Here is a 23,733-nt window from a genome sequence, read left to right on the forward strand (position 1 = left end):
TTGTACCCGGGGCTTCTGAAACCTCCTTGCTATTGGTGTGTTTTGTCATTCCAATTACTTGCCCCGCCCAACTCCGCGGGGGGAGGTGCTTTCACAGCCCCAAAGGTCATTGGCTGACAAAGATGTCAGTCAGAGAGATAAGAGGGCAGTGCGGGTGAATGGGGGCGTGGGTGCATAGAATCTAGCGCGCTGGCTTACGGGCCTTCAAGTTCTAGGTCAAGTCTGAGCGTGAAAGCTCTTGTGACGTGCTCTGACTTCCCCACAGCAGCTGCTATTTCCAACGGCTTCTCCACTCTGTCGAGTGAAAAAGAAAAGTCTGCCTTACCGTAGGGCCTGCTGCATTCCGCGGCACAGAGCTCCGCGGCCTGGCTGCCTGGCCTGCGCCAAAGGGGAACCACCGTAATTCCCTGTCGTGCCAACGCCCCCGTTACGCCGGAATGTTGTTCTCCCAGCGCCCCAAGGCGAACACACTGTTGGACACGCCGATGTACTCAGGGCCAGGCCAGCTTCAGTCAGGCTTTCCTGCGCTATCCTGGCCACTGTAGAAATGCTCTGAATTCTAGGGTTGGTCTTCAGCAGGCAGCAGCCCGACCAGTGTGGCTCTCACTTTTTATTAGTTCCCATTCCATCTTTTCCCCACCGAGGGTCCCAAGGCAAATGCTAATCTAGCCCTAAATACTATATCTGTGTCTTGAGTTTGAAATGGAGAAGGGTCCGAACCTAGGTAACATCTCTTTATAATTTAAATGGTTTCCAATAATTTGCTTTCAACAAAACTAAAGGAGGATTGAATTGTTAGATATCATTAAATATAGTTTTTAATGATAAATGTGATTGTTAACACAGCTCAGAAAGAATTCAAAGAATTGAGTGACACCGTTATATATAACAAACCCCTTATAGTACTATCTACTTATGCGAACAAGTTTTCTCTGTGCTTCTGTTTTACTCTAATAAAAAATTAATATTCATCCACACACATGAACTAATTGAGAGGAAAATTCCCTCGTAAGTGATGTATATCCAATACAATTTTAGTTTCTATAAAAATTTAAAGAGATATTTATGTTGTTTTGAAAAACCTAGTACTAATAAGTGTAACCCTTAAAGCCTTAGTAAGGTTACAATTACTTAAAAAATTTTTTTTTATTATTTTTTATAAATTTATTTATTTCTTTTTGGCTGTGTTTGGTCTTCATTGCTGTGTGTGGGCTTTCTCTATTTGCAGCGAGCGTGTTTTCCAAACAGATATGATGAGGTTATTAATAATAGACTTTCAAGCATGGAAATAAATTACATGTCAGATAAACTGTGGATGGAATAGAGTGGAATTATGAGCAGAGAAAAAGGAACTATGTTAAAGAAGAGCTTGCTCTCCTGTTTTTAAATGAATGATATTGGCTTCTGAATCACTGCTATTTGGATTGAAATAGATTGATATGAATGCAACAGTTTATAAAGTGTCAATATTTACAACACACTGGAAATTATGTCCTCTGCAACTATTTATTTATTTTAAAAATTTATTCATTCATTTTTTTGGCTGCGTTGGGTCTCTCTAGTTGTGGCGAGTGGGGGGCTACTCTTCGTTGCGGTGTGTGGGCTTCTCATTGCAGTGGCTTCTCTTGTTGCAGAGCACGGACTCTAGGCGCATGGGCTCAGTAGTTGTGGCTTGCAGGCTCTAGAGCACAGGCTCAGTAATTGTGACGCACGTGCTTAGTTGCTCCGTGGCATGTGGGATCTTCCTAGACCAGGGCTTGAACCCATGTCCCCTGCATTGGCAGGCAGAGTCTTAACCACTGCACCACCAGGGAAGTCCTGTTCTCTTCAACTATTTAAACTTATCAGGAAATACTTCAGATGTCAACTAAAAATGTGTGAGGGGAAAATAGATTTTCAAAATTCTTTTAGGGAGTACTGCAAAAGGACAGGACCACTGACTTTTCTGGACAACAGCCAATTTCAGTGGAGTAGTTGACTGCACATGTTCTCAAACCAGACCATCTGTGTTGAAATTATGTCCTCCTTTTGATATGTTTTTGGGAAATATTTTTTTTAAATCAAAGTATAGTTTACACATAGAAGTGCACATGTTTTTACAACCTGAAACACATTGATGCAATCAGCACTTAGATCAGGAAATAGAAGAGTACCAGCACCCCAGAAGTTTCCCTCCTGCTTGGGTAAATTTCTTAGTGTCTCTCTGCTTCTGATCCCTCATCTTTAAAATGGGGATAATAATACTGACCCCATATAGTTGTTGTAAAGAGTTGATGAACTAATATCTGCAGGGCAGTCAGCACGGTGTCCCCCAACACAGGGTGAGTGCTATGGAAGCGCTGGCTGTTGTCATGATTCCCTATGGCCACCACGCCAGCGCCTCTCTGCTTCCCTTCACCCCAGCCTGGCTAAAAGCCCCCTGTTCCGGGGACTCCTGAACATGGTGGATCCACCTTCAGGTCCCCAACACACAGCTCCTTGGGAGAGGGACTTGGAGAAGATCACAGCTGTCAGTTACAGCACAATCAAGGACCTGATGACCCTACGTAAGTTACACACCCAGCCCAACATGAAGTGTGCAGACTTTATTAGCTCTGAGACACTCACTCCATTGTCCCCTAGGGTCCCAAAGGTCCTCACAGAACCATCAGGGGCAGAGTGGCTGGGGGCTGGAGTTCTGTCCCTGATGTGTCCACTACAGAGGACACTTTCATCTCCAGCTGGTTCACAAGCTCTCGGAGGGAGGTCTTGACCAACCTTGGGGGCTGGCTGGGTGGTGGGGGAGAGTTCTGAGCTGGGAGGTGATCGTACTTGGCACAGAGCAAGGCTCTCACACAGTAGATCAGGAAGGTCTCTGTTCTTCACTGAGCCCTCTGTCCCATAAGCTACCTCTACACCTGAGGCTCACCCCCCCTCCACCAGGCCTGCTGTCTAAATAGAGACCTGCGGGAGGTTGGGAGAAGTCCTGAGCCTCTTGGCCCAAGCCATCTTGGGTCACCTGGATTGGCAGTTTGTAGCTACTCTAGGTAAATGGTTTTCAGTTTACAGGCTGTCTGCCTCCCCCAAATCCTTAACTGTCGCCTCACCCGCCTTCAGTTCCTTCCTGGTGTCTATTATCTTGGGGTACAGTGGCTCTAGCTCCTCACAAATCCAGGATCTGAGCCATGTCTCTGGAACTCCAGCTATTTGGGGACAGAGCTGAGGTGTTCAGGGAGCGAGGGAAAGTGAGGACCACAGACAAGTCCCTGTACCTCCAGGGGATGCAGAGGCGAGGCCAAGGGTGACGGGAGCCCCTCAGGCTGCTTCTGTTCTGAGGACGGTGTTGTAGTTTTGTCCATTTCTGTGGCTGGGGCCAGCATCCTGGAGGAGGAGTTCCCGAGCTTCGGCCTCCATTCGTCCAGGTCACCATAACTGGGGGCCTGGGAGGGGCAAGAAAGAGGGAGGCATGCAGTACGGGGAGCCTCCCCAGGCCACCCCGACTTCAGCGATGGGAAGTGGCAGGAGCTGTGTCCTGCTGCCCTTGCCCCAGATGTGGCGTCCCTGGTCACAATCTGGGCTCTGTCACCGCCTGTCCAGGCTGCCTGTCATGACTCAGACCATAAAGGAGGACAGCAAAAGTCATAGCTGCTCTCGGACCACAAAGGCCGTGGGCTGGATGCCCACTGAGACCAAGTTAAGGGTGGGGGAAGACATGCAGCTGCCTCCAGGCAAGCCCCTGGGGATCTCCTCAGCTGCTTACCTGTGCAGGGGGCAGATCGCCCTGGGGTAGTAGTCTAGTTCCTGGACTCTGAGTTGCTGAGGTTGAAGGAGACAAGGCCAGGTCATTGGAGGCAGGGGCTCCCAGAATGTAGCCAGTGTGGTCCTGGGGCGGGGGCTGCTGAAGGAGCTGCAGGATGCGGCTGAGGTCTGAGGACATGCGTGATTCCAGCCTGTCAGGCAGAAACCCACAGTCGGAGTCAGGGTCAGGGCTGGGGCTGGCAAAAGCAGTTTAGGTCCTGAGGGCAGCTCTCGATTTTGCAGCCTGCATGCTGTCCCTGCTATTTCCCTGCTGTAATCCACAGCCCCTGCCCAAATTCCCCTTAGCACACCCCTGACTCTGATAATAACAGTGATCAGGCACGGTGCATACATCATTTAGTCCTCATAATGAAGTTTTTTTTGGCAGGGGGGTGGGTAACCAAATTACTTTATTTGACGGAATGGTACTATGGAAAGAACTTAAGTAGATGTTTTGGTGCACCTTAGGGAAGGTGAAGGTAACCCAAACATGCATGCACTGCCTTGGTGACCAGGGACGTCATCCCCGTGGCTACAAGAAGCCAGCCTAAGGCTTAGCTCTCCTTAACACTGCTTCCCAGAGGGTGCCTGTCGAAGAGACACTCTGGCCTCATAATGAAGCTTGACGTGGGTATTCTGGTTATCCCCATTTCACGAAAGGGAAAACTGAGGCTCAGAGTGGTTAAGTAACTTGTCCACAGTATTGCTGGTAAGTTGCAGAGCCAGAATTGGAACCCAGGACTATAGTGCCCCCAAGCCCTCACTCTGCCACCACAGCCGTACCATCCACAGGCCACACCCCCTTTCCAAGGGCCTGTGGAATTTGTTTCTGCATGAGGTTATGCCCATCTCCCCAGAAGTCCTCCTTGGCATGCTCCAGGGTTTGCTGGGACAAGCCATCCAAGGAATTGCACTTAGCGACAGGGATGGGGAGGTCTGCAGCTAAATGGGGCTGGCCATTCTCAAACCCATGGGGCACCCAGCGATGTCCCTGAGGCACCAGGAGGGGGCACCCGTGCCTAGCCTGCCACTGGGCCTGCCCTCTGTGGCTGCCCCCACCCGTGGCCCACAGGTCACTCACCTGTTCATCTGGGCCTGGAGCTGCTCTAGCCTGGAGCCTAGCTCCCGAGGCCAGCAGTCTGGGTCTCCCTGAGGGTTTGGGGGGCTCTGACTTGGCCTGGGGGGCACTTGCTGCAGCAACTCAGGCCAGCGGCCAGATGCATCTGAGATGCTCAGGGAAGGGGCTGCACCTGCACGGGGCAAGGGAAACTTGAGCTTCGGTTCATCCGGTTCCACAGGCCTGACCTTCTTGAGCAGAGCCCGGGCCCCTCCCCCTACCTGCCATGGGAGCACAGGGTGGGAGGAGTGGATCTCCTTACCTGGGCGCCCTGAAGTACGAGGTCCTACCCCCATAGAGGTCTGGCTTCTGGGACCCAGAAGGCTGTAGCCCTGGGAGGGGGCCTGGGGCCCCAGCCTGGCGGGGGTGGGTGGCTGGCTGGCTGGGAACGTCCAGCCCTGGCCTCACTGTCCAGGGAGCTGCCGCCCAGCAGGGCGCTTGGTGCCTTGATGTGGAGCCCCAGGGGCTGGCCAGTATCTACCCCTGAGGGCAGCCCTCACTCAGGCTCTGAGGACACAGGGGGAGGAAGGGTACAAGGGCCTCCGACACTGAGCCTAGGGAGGGAGCCCCTCTCCACTCACTGAGGGGACTGGGGAGGCCTCTCCCAGGGGAGGCAGATTGGGGAGGACCTGAGAAGGGGCAGGAGGCTGGGCAGGGGCTTCGGGCTGGGGAGGGGCAGACACTGGTGGGGGCTGGCTTTGCTCACCTGACTGGTTGTCACTGAGGAAGAAGCCTTGGTGGTCCTGGCTGCCTGGGGCCTGTTGGGGTGATGACTGGAGACCCTCGCCTGCCTTGTGGAGAACGAGAGCATCAAGTAACAGGGACCAAAGCCAGGACAGGGCCTCTTTGCCCTCCCCTCCCCCTCCCCCCGTGGCCCTGTGGCCACTAGGTGAGAAAGTGGTGACAGGTGGCTGGGCTCCCTGACTGTGCTCCCGGCAGCTCCTCTCCTGTGTGTGTGGGTGGGAGATGAACAGGGGCTTGGAGACGTGCAGACCCCCACAGAGTCCTGCGAGAGGCCGCCTTGAGCAGCAAGGTTGGGGTCATGGGAGACAGGGGGACTGTTCTCCTCCCTTTTTCCCCAAGGCCCTGGTGTCCCCGCCTTCAGCGTGGGCCAATGGGGCGATTTCCTCTGAGGAGACGGGGTCTGGAAGTCCCAGTCCGTTCAGGGGGTGCCCTCAGCAGTGCCCCTGGCAGCCCACCTTCCTGGCACCATGAGATTTGGGGGTATCCAGGGGCTGCAGATATCCCAGGCCATGGGGATCGCATCCCTCTTGCCCTGGAGTCCAGCCACTGAGCACTTGGGCCACCTGATGGCTCCTGGCTGCTGGACCTCCCCCAAGGCAGGGTCTTTGCAAGATGTCCCCTAGGTGGGAAGGGGGCAGACCGGGGAAGGGGAGGACGGCAGAGGGCAGAGGGTGCGGAGGGCTGTCCAGAGCATGTAAACCTGCCTCAGCACCACCTCCAGAAGCTGGGTGTGGGGCTGGGCCAGCAGGACCCCTCCTCCTGACACCGGGGATGGGGGGCTCAGCGTCGGGGCCTCAGCTGCTGCTGCCCCTGCCGGGTGTGCCTGCCCCCGCCTTCCCACTAGCTGGTTCCAGACCTGCTCCTCCATACAGACCCTTCCGGGCACTTCCACTCCATACTGGCTGCCCCGCGCCTTGGCAACCCTGAGCCCCACAAACATTCGGTCCCCTGCACACCCTTGGGACTCCCTTGGTTATTCATCCATGCAGCTCTTTCTTTTTCCTGAGTTATTATCATCTCCTCCGCTGAGTGATGAACTTGAGAGGAGAGACTGCTCTATTACTGTTTATACCCCTGGGACCCGGCACCGTGAGTTCTTGGATGGCAGACACCGCTGCCCCCGCCCCGCACCCGCCCCTTGCAGCTTGGTAGGATGTGGTGGGAAAAGCCCGGGCTATGGAGATGCACAAACTTGAGTCCCATTTTGGCTGCGCCATTGACTATACGGCTTACTGTATGGCTGTGTGGCTTTGGTCATTTGTCCGCTATGACCCTTAGTTTCCTCATCCGGAAAATGGGGATAATAACACCACCACACTTGCGAGAAGACTAAATGAGATCATGTAAAAGGAGCCCAGCGCTTACCACATAGTTGGTGCTCGATAATTGGTAGCTACCTTCATATTTAGCATTATGTTGGCCATGGTAGGCACAGAAGAAATTATGGTAAAGGATGCAGGAGGGGGTTGAAAGGAAGGCAAGTGGCCGGATGGGTCCCTTTGGGCCAGGCAGGCCAAGCTCTCAGCCGGCTGACTGGCCATTGCCCATTACCAGCTGGCCGAGGGCCATCCCCCACCCAGCCTATCCAGCCCGGACTCACATCCCGCAGGTTGAAGGTGACTTCCAGCTTACTCCAGAAGCTGTCTGCGAAGGCGGGGTACATGTCCAGCACCTCCAGCAGGTCTGCCCGCTGGATCTTGTGCAGGTCACAGTAGGTCAGGGCCCGTACGTCTGCACTGGACTTGCCCGGCCGGGCATGGAGGCTAACGGGCTCCCCAAAGATGTCATTCTTTCCTGCCAGCCAGAGGGGCGGGGTCTTTCTAGGGCCTGGCTCCAAGCTCTCTTCTGAGGAGCCTCCCTGAGGACCTCTTAACCATGACCTCACCCCACTTCAGGGATCCTTCTGGGCTGGGGCCTGGGAACAAGGTTGGATGTGCTGGCTGAGGGGTGCTGCAGAGACCCCTCCCACCCCAGCATGTGGGGCCCCTTGCTATCTCCAGGCCCCTTGGGACCATCCTCTATTAGATTCCCCCCTCCTGTTTCCCACTTTCTTTGGAACTGCCCCTACCACCCCCATCCAGGGGACAGTGGGCAGTAGGGACCCTAGAGGCTCCCTGCTTAATCTCTTCTTCTCCGGGCTGCCGCGGTGCTGCAGAGTGGACGGGACCCAGCGTCAGGAGTACCCAGCTCCCCAGGGGAGGGCCTGAGGCTTCCCTCTCTTCGTGTTCCCGCTCCCTTTGTGGGGCCAAGTGACCAGCATGGCCCCAGCAGAGGAAGCCTGGGAAAGTCACTTCCTCTCTCTGGACCCCAGTGTCCTCATCTCTAAAATGGGTATAACCATATCTGCCTTGTCAACTCCCATGGGCTGCCCAGAGAAGCAGATGTGATGCTTGAGGAAGTGGCTTGAATAGCAAGACGCACCAGACAGGTGGATGCAAGGCCCGGGGAGGGACAGATGTCACAGGGTGGACACGGGCTGGATACAGGGGCACGTGGTGAGGGTATCGGGCCCTCCTGGCGCCAGATACTGTGCTAGCCACAGCATGTCAACATGAATAAGATGCTGTCCCATGCACAAGGAGCCCCCCAAATCCCAGAGAGACAGATTACAGAATGATCTCTAGAGCCTTAGAACAGGGAAGAGCCAAGAGCAATGGGGCTATGGGGGAGGGAGAAGCTCGTTCCACCAGGAGTGGTTGGGAGCAGGGAAGAGGGGGGCTTACAGAGCAAGTGAAGTGGGGGGGGGCTGTGTTGTGAGACTCTAGGAGGACTGGAAAAAGGCAATGGGGTGGAGGAAGCAGCATGTGGTCCGTGTGGCACAGTCAGGGCTGGGGGCAGAAAGCCCAGGGTCAGGGTGCCAGGGACCATGATCACTTGGATGGCCACTCCCCACAGCAAAGTCCAGCCCCCCAGCCTGGCCATACCACACAAGAGGTGCTAATTGCTTGCACAATGATGGACAGAGGCCAAGACGTGTGCCCCAAGAGAACCAGATAAAAGGTCATTTACAGAGGAAGGGACCCTCCAGGGTCACATATGAAACCCAAGAAGCTGGAAATCTGGGCAACATTATAAAGTGATGGTTTTCCAGTAGATGAAGGATTATGACCTAATGTCCATTTCCACTCAGGACAAAAATGAGAGGAGTTCATGTCTCTAAATAAAACTTAAATTGGACTGGCTTCTTAATTATTAATAATAATTATTGTCTCTCCCACACAGACGGTACTTCTGAGCTTGGCTGAGACTGAGGGAAGGGCTCATAGAGGAGCCCGTGCTTGAGCTCAGCGTTGAAGGATGACTGGGGTCCGCCAGGCAGGGGTGCAAGATAGGTGCTCTGAGCAGAGTGGCAGCACGTGCAAAGGCACAGAGGTGTGACAGATGGGCAGGTTTACAGAACTAACTAGTTTGTATGGCTGGAATGTGAACTACTGGGGGGAGGCTGGCAGGACTTAAGGTGGCCAGAATGGGGAGGGCTGTGCATGCCATGCACAGGGGTTTACATTTGTTCCATGGGTCATGGGACCCATGGAAGGATTTTGAGCAGAAGAGGAGTATGCCAGATGTGAATTTCAGGTCACCGGCAGAAGGTGGAAGATGGAGTATGGCAGGAGACCAGATTCAGGGCCATGGGAAAGGAGCTCCTGACACCTGCCCAGGAAGGACACAATGAGGGGTGGACCCAGGCAGGGACAAGTAGACAGGTATGGGACAGAGCGAGATTAATGAGGGGAACAGACAGGGCTCCGTGGCTGCCTGGATGGTGGCGGTGGGGCAGAAAGGAGGAGGGTGCTTCTTTGGTTGACTCCCAGGTCTCTGGCCCAGGCAACGGAAGGTTCACAGTGATGGGGATGCCGACGGAGCTGCCTTTGAGGGCAGATGATTTCAGACTGAGATATGCTGTGTGGTCTGCCTATGGAATATAAGGGTGGCCATGCCCAAGAACACATGGGGTAGTCCAGTCTAAGGAGAGACTGGGGTCGGGACACAGTTCTGGGGGTCCTTGTGGCATAGGTGAGGCTGAGATCACAGGAGCAAGGAGCTGGCCCAGGTGAGGATGTAATGGGAGAAGAGAGTGAGCAGCACACTTGGTGAACACCAGCCGAGGGCAGGCCAGAGGGAGAGGACTGGGTGGAGGGGCTGGAGTAGAGCCCGGCCATGGCGAGCAGGGGAGGGTGAGTGACGGCCTGGGCAGGGACTTGGGGTGGGCTGAAGTCAGCGGGAAGGCAAGGAAGATGAGCTCTCAGACAGCTGCGGTGACCTGCCCAACGTAAGTGGCAGGGGCTGTGTGTGCCCCAAATCTGTCCCCTGTCCAATGCTCGCATCCTTCCTCTGAAGTGTCTAGTTGTCCCTGCAGCTGCACCGAGACTGGGGACCCCCCTCCATCCGAGGCAAACCCTCGTCCTCTCACCCTGAGCTTCCCAAGGGTGGGAGAAGGTCAGAAGCTGCCTGGACTTCCGAGTCAGCCCCGTAGCCCTGGAATCCCTGCTTGTCCACCCACCAGACGTCTCTGAGCATCAACTTCCCTATCAGGAAAATGGGGCCTGTGGCAGAGGTTAGTTTTAAGGCTTGAGTGAGCTGGGTGTAAAGCTCCCCCGTGGCACACGCTCTGCACATGGCAGGTCAGCAGAAGGGGCCACCGTCATCATTGGGAATGGCCTGGTCCAGGCAGGGCACCCCACACGCCGGCCTAGCCCTCCCCGCCAGACGCACCGAGGATGGCCACCACTACGTCGTCGCGCAGGATCTCGATGGAGCCGCGGGAAATGAAGTAGAGCGTGGAGAGCACGTCGCCGAGGTGCACCAGAGTGTCCCCGGGCGGCGCGTGCGTCGTCTTGAACTTGACGGCGAGCGCGCGCAGGCAGCCCTTGCTGGCGCCGTGGAAGGCCGGGCAGTGCTGCAGCAGCGCGCGGTGCAGGTGCAGGCAGATGTCGGCCTGCAGGCACTCGGGGAAGCCCTTCAGCACCTGCGAGAAGGGCGGTCGCGTCCAGCGGGGCGCGGCCGGGGTGGGGGTGGGGCTGGGGGAACGGGTGGGGAGGGCTCTGGGGACGCCCTGCGCCCGCGGGACTTTGGCCTCCCTCGGGGAGTTAGCCAGAGCTGGGACTTGGGCTAGGTCGCCCGCCCCGCCCCAGGCAGAGCGGCGGGGGCTCACCGCGTTCATGTCGATGCCGTTGGTGTAGGACCAGGCGTGCTGGAAGTACTCCTCAAGGCGCTGCCGCAGCGGGTTGGGGATCTGGTGGAAGCGGATGAACTCCTTGACTCGCAGCATCTGCGTGTGGTAGCGCGCCGTGCCCGAGTACAGGCGCTGGATGATGGCCGACACGTTGCCGAAGATGCTGGCGTACATGAGGGCTGGGGCGGGGAGCGGGGGATATGGGCCGGGGGCGGGGTGCGGGGTGAGCTCCTGAGCATCCCCGCCAGGCCACAACACCTCGGGGCCTGCTCCAGGACCCCCTCCCTCTCCCTGGGATCCCCCAGTCAGGGACCCCTCTGTCCAGGGCAAAGTCACAAGTGCCCAGGACGGCGCCAGGGCACATGGGGGACAAAGACCCCTGGGCTTCCTGCCCTCCTCCCTCTGCCCTCCCTCCTGGCAGCTTCCTGGGCCCAGAGGCCAAACTCCTGAAAAGATGAAACCAGGGCAATGAATTTTTTTTTTTTTTTGGGGCAATGAATTTTTTAAATTCAGATATGTTTTCTCTTTCAAGTTGTAAAAATATAATAAAGGGAAAACTCTTGGTCTTGTTTTCACCCATTTTCCCCTTGTTTTTGTTTGTCTGGGCTTTAACATCTCTAAATACTTCATGGACGTGGACCTGTGCTAAGAAGGGCCCTGGACTTAGTTTAATGCTCTGCTGTCACCGTCTTGAAATTCTTAATAATTTTGTATTAACAGAGGGCTCCACATTTTCATTCTGCACCGGGCCCTGAAAATGATGTAGCTTGTCCTGATCCCTGGTATATAGCGAGGGCTACATGGGTGTTAAATTCTGTGTATAGTTGGTGTACACATATGCAAACGTTCATTGTGCTGCCAACTTAGGATCTGCCTATCATACACCCTCTGTTATATCTCATTACAAAACTGAAACTGGGATTCTATGAGTAAGGCCCGGGACACTCACAGCCGATGAGCATGACGCAGATGGAGAAGACCTTTTCAGAGTTGGTGTTGGGTGAGACGTTGCCGAAGCCCACGCTGGTGAGGCTGCTGAAGGTGAAGTACAGGGCCGTGACATACTTGTCCTGCACCGAGGGGCCTGAGGCTGGGTCGCTGCCATTGTAGCGCTTGCCGAGCTGCACTCCCAGGCTGTCCAGCCAGCCGATCTTGGGTTCCAGGTAGGGCCGCTCCACGTTGCCGATGGCGTACCAGATACAGGCCAGCCAGTGTGCGATGAGTGCAAAGGTGCACATGAGCAGGAAGAGCACTGCTGCCCCGTACTCAGAGTAGCGGTCCAGCTTGCGAGCCACACGCACCAGCCGTAGCAGCCGAGCCGTCTTCAGCAGCCCGATCAGGGTTGTGGTCTGGAGAGGTAGGGAGGGGGCGGGGACACGGAGTTGGGGGTCAGCCCTTGAAAGGCTGTGCTTAAGACCACGTTTATTCACTTGCGAATGTGGTCACATAGTCATTCAACAAACACTTATGGAGAGCCTGCTTTGGGCCAGGGTCTTGGCAGTGGGGCACAGTGCAGGGCCTTAGGAGCTCTCAGTGTAGAGTTCAAAATAGCCATATGTTTGCTCGCACAAAAGTCTACGGGGAGCACAGAGGAAGGGGAGGTCAAGTCTGCAGCGGCAGGGCATGAAGGCTTCCTAGAGGAGGTGGCACAGGAGCTGAGTCTTGAGAGAGGAGGCTGGGTCTCCAGGCAGACAGGAGGGAGAGGTAAAGGGCACTCCAGGCACAGGGAGCAGCATGAGCAAAGGCATGGAGGTGTGAGAGGGCACAGTCCACGTGGAAAACCAAGGGTGATGCTGCAGCTGGGAGCACAGAGTAGAAGATGGTGGAGGAGTGAGGAGTGAGCCTGGAAGGTGGGCAGGGGCTGCTGCTGTGGCCGCAGGGCCCACAAAGAGCTCGGCTTTTATTCCAAGCCACTGGGGAGCCACTGAAAGTTCTGAAGACTGGGTCAGATAAGGGACAGGGTCAGACAAGTGATCTGAAACTTGCTCTGGCCTCTGCGTGCAGGGGCTGAGGCTGGCAGGTGTGGGGCTGGGGCAGAGGTGGGTAAGAAGGCCACTTAGTGTGCAGGCAGGGGAAGTGTGGGTGGAAAGTGGGAGGGCGGACTTGGGGATAGATTTGCTGGGAGTGGATGGTCATGGGAGCAGGTAGTCACGATGGACACCCCGTGCTGGACGGGCTGGGTGACTGGGTGACTGCAAGAGGCAGAGCCGATTTCAGTGGAAAGCTGATCCCGAGAAGGTGGGTCAAAAGGACATAGTGGGACTGGAAGCTACGAGAAGAGCATGAAAATGCCCTCACATCAGCTATGAGAAGCAGGGTGGGCATAGTGGAGGGGCTGGGGCTTAGGAGGGGGTCAGGCTGCATGGAGGGACAGCCTGTGGATTCCTTTTCTAACACCAGGGTAAGAGTGGTTTAGAAGTCAGCACGAGGGGCTGGGGCACAGGAGTGCCCATCCCAGAAGGGGCAGGATTCTGGAGCACAGGGAGGGCACCCAGGCCTGGGGTGCTCAGCTGCTCCTTCTCCAGAGCTGGGAGATGACAGATGTCTGAGGCCCCCCACTTTCCACCACCACTTGCTTTGGCAAAGGTGCCCAACGCCAGGTACTCTCTGCACCCAGGGCTGGGGCACAGGGGATGGCCACAGCGGCCGGCCTGAACGGGGTTTGCTCACCTCATCAGAGCCAGTACGGAAGATGAGCAGGTCGAAGGGGATGGCGGCCACCATGTCGATGAGGAACCAGCCCTTGAAGTAGTGGACAGCAATGCGGCGGGGGTGGCTGACCACCTCGTCGTTGGCGTTGACGTAGGTGGTGCGGAAGTTGATGACGATGTCCACGACGAACATGATGTCCACGATGAGGTCCACCGTGGTGAGCGGGCTGCAGGTGTAGCCACAGTCCGCGCGCTGAGGCTTGTCCTGGTCGCCGAGCAGGAAGGCGGCCGAGTAGGGCGTGAAGATGGCCGTGTAGATGACCAGCAGCAGGATAAGCCAGTCCCACACGGCCTTGAAGGGGCTGTAGTGCAGGAGGGTTCCGCGGTGGATGCGCGGTGCCTGCAGCTGGTACTCCGGCAGCACATCCGCACCCAGGGACAGCACCTGGGGGTGGGGACCGTGGGGCAGTCAGCAGGGTGGCCACCGCTGGTGAGACGGGTCTGGGTGGGGTGCAGATGCAGGGCTGAGGCCTAGGAAGGGAGATGTGGGAGAGGGTGGGCGATCGGGGCTGTGCCGGGGAGAGGGGACGACACAAAGATGGGGTGTGCATGTATAACAGGGCAAGTTCTTAAGGGGACAGGTGTGCAGGAAGTGCAGAGAGGAGGGGGGGTTCCAGATGAGGGGTGCAGCTCTGTCCCACAGTGACCCCAGGTTTGAAGCTCACAAACTCCCTCCCAAACAGGCCAGCCTGGAACGGGTTGAGACAGGGCTGGGAGAGGGGAGAGGGGAGGGCCAGGCTCAGGCAGATTGAGAGGGTGGTGAGGCGGGGGGCGGGGCATCAGTCCTCTCTGGTGGGTTTGGGAAGTTTCCAGTGGTCAGGTTCCCGATGGGAACAAGTCACCCCCAAAATACCCTCTGCATTCCTGAGGGCCCTGTGGAGCCTGGACCAGTGAGGGCCCTCCCTGGGGCCAACCCTCAGAGCCTCCGTGGAAAGAACCAAATTTGGGGGTGAGTAGCTAATCTGAGCCCTCGACAGGTGCTGTGTGCCGGAAGCCTTGACTCCTTCACACGTCCGAGGGGGTTTTGATCATTACATTTAGCTGAACGCCCTTCTGCTCTGACCCTCTGACCCCCGCCTCCGAGCCTATGGCCAACACAGGATCACCAGGGCCCAGTCCAACATACCCAGGCTCTGCCCAGCTGCCCAACACAACAAACAGCTGGGGCAGCAGGAAGGCATGCATGCGTTTTGAAGCCAGACCTCCCAGGTTGATCCCAGGTCGGACATTGCTGTGTGTCTGTCTTGGGGCAAGTTTTTTAACCTCTGTGAGCCTCTGTTCCCTCACTGGCAGAAGGGGATGACAAAGGACAACAAACTCCATGGGGCTGTTGTGAGTAAATGAGCTGGTACGTCTCAACGGCACATGTCGCTCTACACGATAATTCCTCCTCCCCACTCAACCCATGTCAGACACTGCCCCCACAATGATGGGGCCTGAGGGGTGTCTCACGGACCACGCCCCACCCCCTGCCCAGCACTACCAGATAGGGCCCTGCCGGTGGTCCTGGTTTAAGAAAATCTACCATGTAAGGTTCTGACCTTGCAAACCAGGTCCATTAGCAGATGGGATCACAGTAAGGAAGATCCACCCAAGAGCTGGTTCCAACCAGACGGTCCCCCATCTGCCATCCAAGGCCCTGGGAGGGGCCACAGTGTCCCCACCCTGTGGTGACCTCCAGCTCAGCCTTGGCCTCGGCTCCTGTTTTGCCTCCCCAGGATGTTTCCTCTAACCCTGCACAGACTCAAACCATCTTTTCCAATGTTCTCCCTGCTCCTTGTAAACACCCTGACCACACAGCTGTCCCCCACTGACTTAGAGCTGCAGATCCCTTGTGCCGCACGTCCGCCTCATATGCCCTGCACTTGGTCCACACAGGGGTTCAACTAAAAGGGGCCAAACGAGCACTGAAAGCCTGGCTGTCATGGCCACCTCCGCCCCTGGCTGCTCAAGACCAGCCAGGATGAAACTGCAGAGCACGGGGAGTGGGAGGGAGGCAGTCAGACTTTGGGGGGGTGGGGTCCGAGGAAGTGTACATCCTCAGGACTTCCAGACAGGGGTGCCATCTCCCCCACCACAGACCTCCATAGTCTCCCATCGCCTCTGAGGCCAGCACGAGGCCCTTCTCAGTGGGCTCTCAGGACGTAGGAACTCAGGTGTGGGATCACAGCCCTCTAGGCCCTTTGAGTTCGGGTTGAGGCTGGTGTGACTTCCGTGCTCTGGGCCGTGCCAGCCTGAGCTCTGTCAGGCTCCTCCCCACCTTAGGGCCCACAGGCAGTGGGTTAGTAAAGCCAAGAGGGGCTGGGGCAGGGGGAAGGGCAGCAGGACAGGTTGGGTGCGGGCAGGGACCACGAGCCCCAGCCAGCTCTGTCGGGCTTCACGGGCAACTCTCCAGTCCAACAGCCCCCATGGCCCCTACCACCAACCTGAGGGCCCCGGGGTGTGCAGCTAGGTGGGCTTCCCAGGTCATTGGGCCACATTGCCTGACCTCCAAGCGCCCAGCCCTCAACCTGGGGTCCTTTCCCAGGGTTCCTGTGCTTGGTGAGGGGCTGGGTCACAAGGAGTTTCTACTCCATCTGCTCGGGCACAGACAGTGCTTCAGGTGAAAAGGGGTAGGGAGGCAAAAGAGCTGCTCCCATCCGCTTATGAAGCAAAGTCCCAGGGGAAGCTGGAGTAGGCGCCTACCTCGCCCTGCAGCCCCTTGCCCATCTCTGGCCTAGGCAGCCCTCAGTGCTTTGTGGGGCCAGCACACTCAATGTCAGATGAGTCCTCAGAGACGGTGCGGTCCAACTCATTCCTCCGGATGGGAGCCCCGGGGCCCAGTAAGGGCATAAGGCCTCTTGCCCAAGGTCACAGAGTGGGCTGGTGGCAGGGAACCTGAACCTTGGGCACGGCCCTCTGCATTTCCCCCTGGATGGTCAGCTGGGGACTGGGGCATCAGGCCCCAGGAGGAGGGACACGGGGGTCAGCTGGAACAGAGGACCCAGGGGGGTTCGCCTTGGCCTGGCCAAGGTGGGGTGGTGGGGAGGGAGGCATTTCGGGCCTGATCACCAGGGACCTGAAGATGCCAGGGCCACCTCCCCTCTGCCTGGATTGCAGAAGGATCCTGCCATGGGGGGGCTGGCCATCGCCTCAAAGGCAAGGGGCAGAAGCAGGGCTGGGGCTTCCCCATCCACTTCAGTATGGCCCTGACACCTCTTCTCTCTGCTTCTCCTTCTCCGGGACTGGCAGAGCCTTGGGTGGGCCTCCATGGTGACCTGCGGGTTCCCCCCTCCCAGCTCCTCCAGGCCTAGGATGTGGCACTAGTCACAGGCTCTGCTGACCCCATCCTCCCCCGGTTCTGGGAGCTGAGCATCAGGGTGGTGGCCTTGGGGTTGGTCTTTAGGTCTAAAGAATCAGACTCCAGCAGGACAAGAGGCCTGGAGCTCAGACCAGACAGTAGGGGGCTGGGCAGGCCAGCTCCCTCTGCTAGCCCAGCCCCGGAGGAGTCCAGTCCATGGCCTGAGGAGGGACCCTCGAGGCCCAGCAGAGCCCCGCCCACCCTGCCCTGCAGGCCGCACCTGGGTGACCTTCTCGGTGACGTTCTGGGTCCGCTCTGCCACCTTGTGGGGTGCGATGATCTCAATCTCTGTGGCGGAGCCCGAGCGGCGCTTCTCCAGGTTGAATTCCACGAAGTTGAGTGTGAACTGCGGGATCTGGCTGATGGTCCTGTACTTGACCCTGCCCGGGCCAGGTCCCTGTGCACCCGGCCTGCCATGAGAGCCCTCTGAAACCAGGGCTGGGGTCAGAGCAGCCAGGGCTGGGGGACCCACTGCTCTACCTGGTGCTCCCCGCCCCTCGCCGGCCACCTGCTCCCCGCCTCACCGGAGCCCAGGAAGCTCTGGGACAGCAGGCGCTGGGACAGGCTGCGGCTCCCTCGCTTGGCCAGGAGCTGGGCCAGGTCCTCAAAGTTGAGGATGAACATAATGACGGCCCCATCCTCATTCTTCACGGGCACCACATCCACGAGGCAGCGGAAGCTGGAGGCTGCAAACACCGTGGGGAGGGGGTGTCACTGGAGGGGTCCTCTCCTGCAGGAACCTGGCCTGGGGAAGCTAGGGAGTGATCTGGGTTAAGGTCAAGTTAAGAGCAGCCGTAGGGGGTGAGGAGGCCTGCAGAGTGACCAGAGCTATTGGGCAGAGGGTTGGTGACACTGCCCAGCAGGTGCCCCACCCACAGGGCAGAGGTGGAGAGAGCAGCTAAGCTTCTCATTAGAAAATAATGTAGCATCGGGCCCAAGTCCACACTCAGCCCTCAGCTCAGGGCTTAACCTTGAGGTTCGCTTCTGCCGTAATTAAAGCCGAGCAGATGGGGGTGGATTAAGTGGGGAGGTGAGGTCGGGTGTTCTACCCCCATGTAGCTCTGGCTGGCCCTGGGTTCAGCTCCCATATTCCCGTCTCACAAAGATGTCCTGCTCCCCTGATGCTGGAAGGAACTCACTGTTGAGAACATACTAAGTGCTGGGCACTGAGCCAGTTGGCACATGAGGCCTCAAGCTCCGTGGTGGCACCCAGTGGATCCCTGCAGGGCACACACGGACCCCTGTTCCGCTGAGCCTGGGGTTCTGAGAAACTGACTTGCTGGGGCTGGCTGGGGCCCTGGAGCGGGGAGCCCTGGGCTCTCAGTACATAACAGTTTGGAGAGAGGAGGGGACTTGTCTGGGGCGAGGACACTGGAATGAAGGCCAGGCTACTGCTCCAGGCCTGGAAGGGGCCCATGGTCTCAAGGCAGAGGTGCTGGTGCTGGGACTGGGGGTGGAGGTGGGGCAGGCAGGGCAGTGGCCTGGGGTCTGGAGAGGGAGAGGGAGATAGATGGCAGGGTGGGAGCAGGATGGGCCCTCTAGCCACTCTCCCTGCTCTCTCAGGAAGCCCAGACCCAGCCATTGACCCCACTCTTCCTCTTTCTCTGCTCCAGGGTCTCACTCCCCCTCCCATAGGTGAGTGGAACAAAACAAGCTAAAACTTCCCTGTACCCCAGAGTCCAGTCTGTGGGCTGGCTGGATGCCCCGTGAGCCCCCCTCCATGGTACCCGGTCATCCCATGTCCCTCAGTTCAAAGTGTTGGTGGGTGTCAGGCCCAAGGGTCAGGATGGATGCTAAGGGCAGGGGCCTCAGGTAAAATGACTGTCAGAAGGCAGGTTTGTGTCTGTCTCATTTGCCAGCTGCCAGGACCTGTTCCAGGTGTTGTTAACTGAGTGAATGGAAGAATGTGTGTAAATGTGAGTGGGTGGGAGGCTGGCTCACAGGATTATTACTACTTTGGGTTTCACTATAATCACGCTTCCCTCAGCTGCCCTCTGGTGTGCTTCCTCTCACCATTACTGCTGGGGGGCAGCCAAGCTTCCCCCATCCTCCCTCCCACGTTCCTCCCCGGGAGCAGGAATCTCCAGGATCAGATTCCCGGACTCCCAGGCACCAGGCGTCAGGCAGCCATCTGCCAGCTGCTGCATTGGGCCCCACGGGAGACATCCACCCCGAGGAGAGGCTACCCGCTCGCCTCTGTGACCCACTCCTGGGCTCGCAGTGCTGTAGGCCTGCCTCCCAGGCCAGAGCCTGGTGCTCTTGTCAGCCCGGGGCATGGCGAGGCTTGGGTACTGGGACCCACCCAGGAAGCCTCCTTGGCCAGTGACCTGAGACACCGCCCCCAAGGCCAGACTATCTCCTCACTCTCTCCGGCACTGCAGAAATCTGGCCTGGGAGCAGGCGGGGAGAGGGCAGACCTGGGCAGAGGGCAGGGCCTCCAGGTTCTATGCTGCTAGGGGTTGCCAAGGCCCAGTCTGTACCCACTGATGCTATCTTTGGAAAACTGAGGCTGGGAATGGACCAAAGACCAGCGCATCAGAGCAGTGAGGGCTGGAAGGGGGCCATGCGTGACACCCTATGCCTGACCTTCACGCTTGCTGCCTGTGGGGTGGTGGAGACAGGAGGCTATCAGGATTTGGACGAGTTCAGAGCATTCTTTTCCTGATCCCTAAGCTGTCCTTGCTCATGAGCACCTGTGTCCGGGTGACCGGAAGGGGGTGAGTGTGGTCACCCTAGGTTGTGCCCAGGAGTGGCAGTGTTTCTGTGCCCTTGCCCGCTCCCTGGACGGGGGGCCACAGGCTGTGCTCATTCTCCCTTCCAGGGGCTCCTCCCGGTCACCTCTCTGACCAAGGGCAGCAGGCGCATCTGCCCCCTGGGACACCTCACTGCTCTCCGCTCTGCTCTGTGTCTTGCATGTGTCCCTTCCTTCAATTTCTTATAGTCCCCGCCCCTCCCCTATGAGCCTCCCTGTTGTCTATTGCCCCCATCTCTTTACACACCCCCGTCCAGCATGTGGTGAGCCCTCAGGGAGGAGCTGGTGCCACAAAAGCTGCCACTGAGAGGGCGGCTCCACACCGCCTCCCGACTTGGTCTTTCTGACATTCATGGGTGGGTGTAAAGAAAACACTGGGACCTCAGACCTCAGCCCTTGCCCTACCCTCCTGATCTGGAGCTGAGGACTAGAGGATCCCCAGGCTTGCGGATTAAGGGACTCTCTGGTTTGGGGTCATCAGAGAAGAGGATCTGGCCAAGGCAGGCAGGGATGGGCCCCTCTGACAGGCCCCCAGTAGGGGCGTGGGCCGGGGGGGAGATCTGAGTGCCCTCCATCCCTCCCTGCAGACTTTCGTTCGTTCTAGTCTTATGGCCATCCCCATGCCTTCCAGCTGTTAGGTTCTTACTTGTCCCAGTGAAGGCAGATGGCGGCAGAGCCAGTTTCTCAGGGGTCTCTGAGCCCTGTCTCATGGGGTAATTTTTGTCAAGTGCCCTGGCCTCTTTGAGCCCAACTTTACACAGCTGCACAATGTGGAGATATGTGGACACAGACCTCCTACTTTGACTTGGAGAACTGTCAGTGGATTACCCCTTTAGAGGAAAAGAGGATTACAAATCAGCTAGAATTCTGTCCAGGACCCCTTCCCTTCTCACCTCCCTGGAGTCAGAGGGGGGAAAGAGCAGGGGAGAAGAGGTATCGTGAGGAGGGAAGAAATCATCATTAGGATGCCCTCCAGCAGGACTATAAAATGTATGTGACTATGATAAAAAACAATCATGCAGTCAGGGTGGACCATAAGGTGAACATAAGTTATCTGAGCATTACATCCTTCCCTTAGGGGAATGCAAGCCAGGAGGTTCCCCTTTCTGGGTTTCAGGCCAATTTGGGGCAGGTCCAGGTGGTCAAAGTCTTGGACTATAGGACAGGGAAGGGCTTAGGATGGGGGTGGGAGTAGACTGGGATTTATGGGGCACCAGGCCTGTGGGTAATTTTTCATTTTCACCCAGGGACAACCTCCAAGACTAGGTCTCTAGGGCCCCTTCTGATTGCTAGAGGACCCCAGCAGGGTTCTGAAGACCGGAGTCCTGATCTGAGGGTCAAGGCTTGGCCCTGACCTCTACTCCCTGCCCAGGCACATGCAGGGTGCTGAGGAGACCCTAAGAGCTCTGATTTGACATCACTAGGAGTCTGTGGTCAGTCCTCACCCCTCTGGGGCCCAGGTAGAGCTCTGGGGTCAAGGGGAGGGACAGAGAAGGACTTGTTGTCCGCTATCATTTCCTGCTGTCCCACCCTGTTCCCCTGGGACCCTTCTCACTCCTTTGACGGTCACCTCCTCTCTGTAATGATGTGAGGAGGTGAGGTCACAGCTTTTAAAAATATTCTAACTTCATTAACCCTGTGAGTGCTGCCAAGCTAAACCAGGTTCTTCCTAGTCCCCTAATCACTACCCCATTCACATGGGTGGCAGCAGCAGGGGACAGCCAGAGGTACAGCCAGGACCTGCCCAGGAAGCACCCGGAAGCCCTTAAACACACACACACATGCTCAGGTTCACACTTACACTCATGCTCCACACACACACACGAGGCCCCTGCTACCCGGCTGTCAGCACCCCTCAGCCCCAGTGCCTGCCCTTTACCTGCACTCCAGTGGTCCTCATTCCTTCTTCCCCAGGGAAGGCCCTCTTCTGAGGCTTCCTTCCCCCAGAGTCCTGCCTCCAAACACAGAGGCTGTTGGGTTCCTTTCTCCCCTCTTGGGATTATTCAGACCAGATATCTCTGAGGGAAGAATCCAGAGATTTGGGGTCCAGTCCCAGTTTGGACCCAAGCAGTAGAATCTTGGCCAAGTCCCTTCTTTTTCTTGGGCCTTGGTTTCTTCATCCATGAAAGGAAGGGATTTATCTAAGCCAGTGGCTCCTAAACTTGGCAAAACACCCAAACTGCCAGGGAGACTTTTACCAATACACCTGCTTCGTCCTCCCTCCACACCTCTGAGTCGGCCTCTCTCTAGGGAAGGTGTGTTTTGGAAAACAAGCTCCAGGTAATTCTGATTCAGAACCAGGCTGGTGGGGCCATTGATCCAGGTGATTTCAAAGGGACTTTCAGGATCCTAATTCCCACTCCTCTCTTCCCTCCCCTCACGGATCCAGTGAAGCACTGGGGGGAGGGCTCTTAAAGGTCTCCATGATTTTTCATCCTCAGCCCCTGACCTATGCTTTTGTTCTGTTTGCAGTAAGCTTGGGCTGGCAATAACATCCCAAACAGGATGAGCCTCCAGGTCATGGCAAACTCCAGACCCTATCTCCCCAGGGAGCTAGGGCTTGGTGAGCCAGACCCAGCACTCTTTTCAAGCCAGCTGCCCCTTGCCTTGCCTCGCCACAGAGGCCTTGAGGGGGTGACTCCTCCCCTAATCCCCAGAGCAGATGGAGATGAGTAAAGGTTAATTTCCATCCCAGCTGCCTGACAGCTGGGGCTGACAGTGACAGAGTGGACAGCCAGGAGACCAGGGACATGGGGGAGGGATGGTGGTGTGGGAGGCCCTGCATGGGGCCAGGACCAGTTGGTGGCTCAGTCTGGTCCCTGGCCTCTGAAAGGGACCTCAGAAGGCATTTCATCCAGTGTCCATCACTTCACCCTACAGATGAGGAAACAGAGGCCCAGAGAAGAGACAAGATTTATCCAGACCCTTTGGTCCTCTGGGTCAGTGCCCTTCCCATGGTCACTCTGCCTGGACAAGAGAGGGGCCAAGCCTGCCTTGCAGAACCTGTGGCCTGAGGGCACCTCACCATCCTTGCGGTAGTAGAGGATGTCCACCTTGCACTCCTCGGCCCCCAGCAGGGCCTGCGCCAGGCGGGACACGGCACTGCGTGGGGTGTTGGGGCCTGTGAGGAAGTCGCAGGTGCACGGTCTCTGCATCACTTCCACTCGGGAGTAGCCGAAGAGTTCACAGAAGCCATCGTTGCAGTAAATGATGGCGCAGTTCTCCATCTGAGCATTGGCGATCAGGAACTTACGACCTGGGGTGGGAGGTGGGAAGCCCATGGCAACCAGGATCAAGCAGCAGAGAGGGAAAGATCATAGGGACTCTTGGGAGCAGTCAGGGGGGATCTGGATCGGGGAGCAGAGCGGTGATCAGAATGGGGGAGGGGGAAGGTCAGGTCTGGGGAGGGTGGGAAGACCAAGGAGGCCAGAGCCATGGGGGAAGGTCAGGGGACTCCTGGGAGTAATGAGGGGGTGGTCAGGAGGGGGAAGCAGGAGAGTGATTAGAGGAGTGAGGGAAGGGGAGTCAGGGCTGGGGATTGTGGGAAGACCAGGGCAGGAATGAATGGGGTCGTGAAGAGGGAGGGAGGCCCAAGGCTTCCTGGAGGCAGGGAAAGGGGTGTGACCAGACCGGGGCCAGGCCTGGGTGAGCTCCTGGAAAGACCAGAGTGGCTAGGGTTAGGTGGTGAAAAGGAGGGTGAAAAGGAAACCTCTGAAGGAATTTGGGGGGGTGGGGGGCCGTTCAAGAGGGAATTGGTACAGTGATAGAAGGGGAGGTCAGGGCTTGGAAGGGGAAAAAAACAGCTCAGGGGTGGAGGGGAGCACTGCGCTCTGCCCACCGTGCTGTAGAAGAGAGGGCAGCATTGGAGGTAAGCGGGGGCTCCCTGGGGGAGAAGGTGTTTCGGGGACATTAAAGAGAAGGGATTTGCGTTCAGCCTCAGGTACCCCCCACCCTGCTCTATCTGAAGTTAGTAAAGGGTTCCGGCCACTCCGGCCACCGAACCAGGGCTCCAGATCGTGCCCCCACCCGACGCACACACTCACTCTGGCCCTCGAACTTGCGGATGATGGTGTCCAGGTAAGTGTTTTGGGGCGCGACGTGGCCCCTGCGGACCGGCAT

The 23,733-nt window shown here is 57.3% G+C and overlaps 1 protein-coding gene across 3 annotated transcripts; it reads right to left on the reverse strand.

Moving 5' to 3' along the window:
- Positions 1–3,182: 3,182 nt before the first annotated feature.
- On the reverse strand, positions 3,183–23,733 carry KCNH6 (potassium voltage-gated channel subfamily H member 6). 3 transcript variants are annotated; one of them, XM_027080408.1, is made up of 14 exons: positions 23,658–23,733; positions 22,640–22,870; positions 17,387–17,548; positions 17,083–17,288; positions 13,482–13,907; positions 12,006–12,160; positions 11,761–11,846; positions 10,791–10,990; positions 10,352–10,604; positions 7,239–7,432; positions 5,601–5,685; positions 4,859–5,027; positions 3,740–3,929; positions 3,183–3,419 (listed from the first exon to the last, which is right to left on the reverse strand). In XM_027080408.1, the coding sequence occupies exons 1-14, from the start codon at positions 23,731–23,733 to the stop codon at positions 3,183–3,185; spliced, it is 2,670 nt and encodes an 889-aa protein (XP_026936209.1). The 3 variants fall into 3 exon arrangements, with proteins under 3 accessions (XP_026936209.1, XP_026936207.1, XP_026936208.1); XM_027080406.1 differs by adding an exon at positions 5,157–5,251 and having other exon boundaries at positions 5,588–5,685; positions 11,761–12,160; XM_027080407.1 differs by having other exon boundaries at positions 11,761–12,160.

The sequence above is a fragment of the Aethalodelphis obliquidens genome, unplaced genomic scaffold, assembly GCF_003676395.1.
Source record: "Aethalodelphis obliquidens isolate GAN/ISIS:26980383/991018 unplaced genomic scaffold, ASM367639v1 scaffold44, whole genome shotgun sequence".
Classification (NCBI taxonomy): Eukaryota; Metazoa; Chordata; class Mammalia; order Artiodactyla; family Delphinidae; genus Aethalodelphis; species Aethalodelphis obliquidens.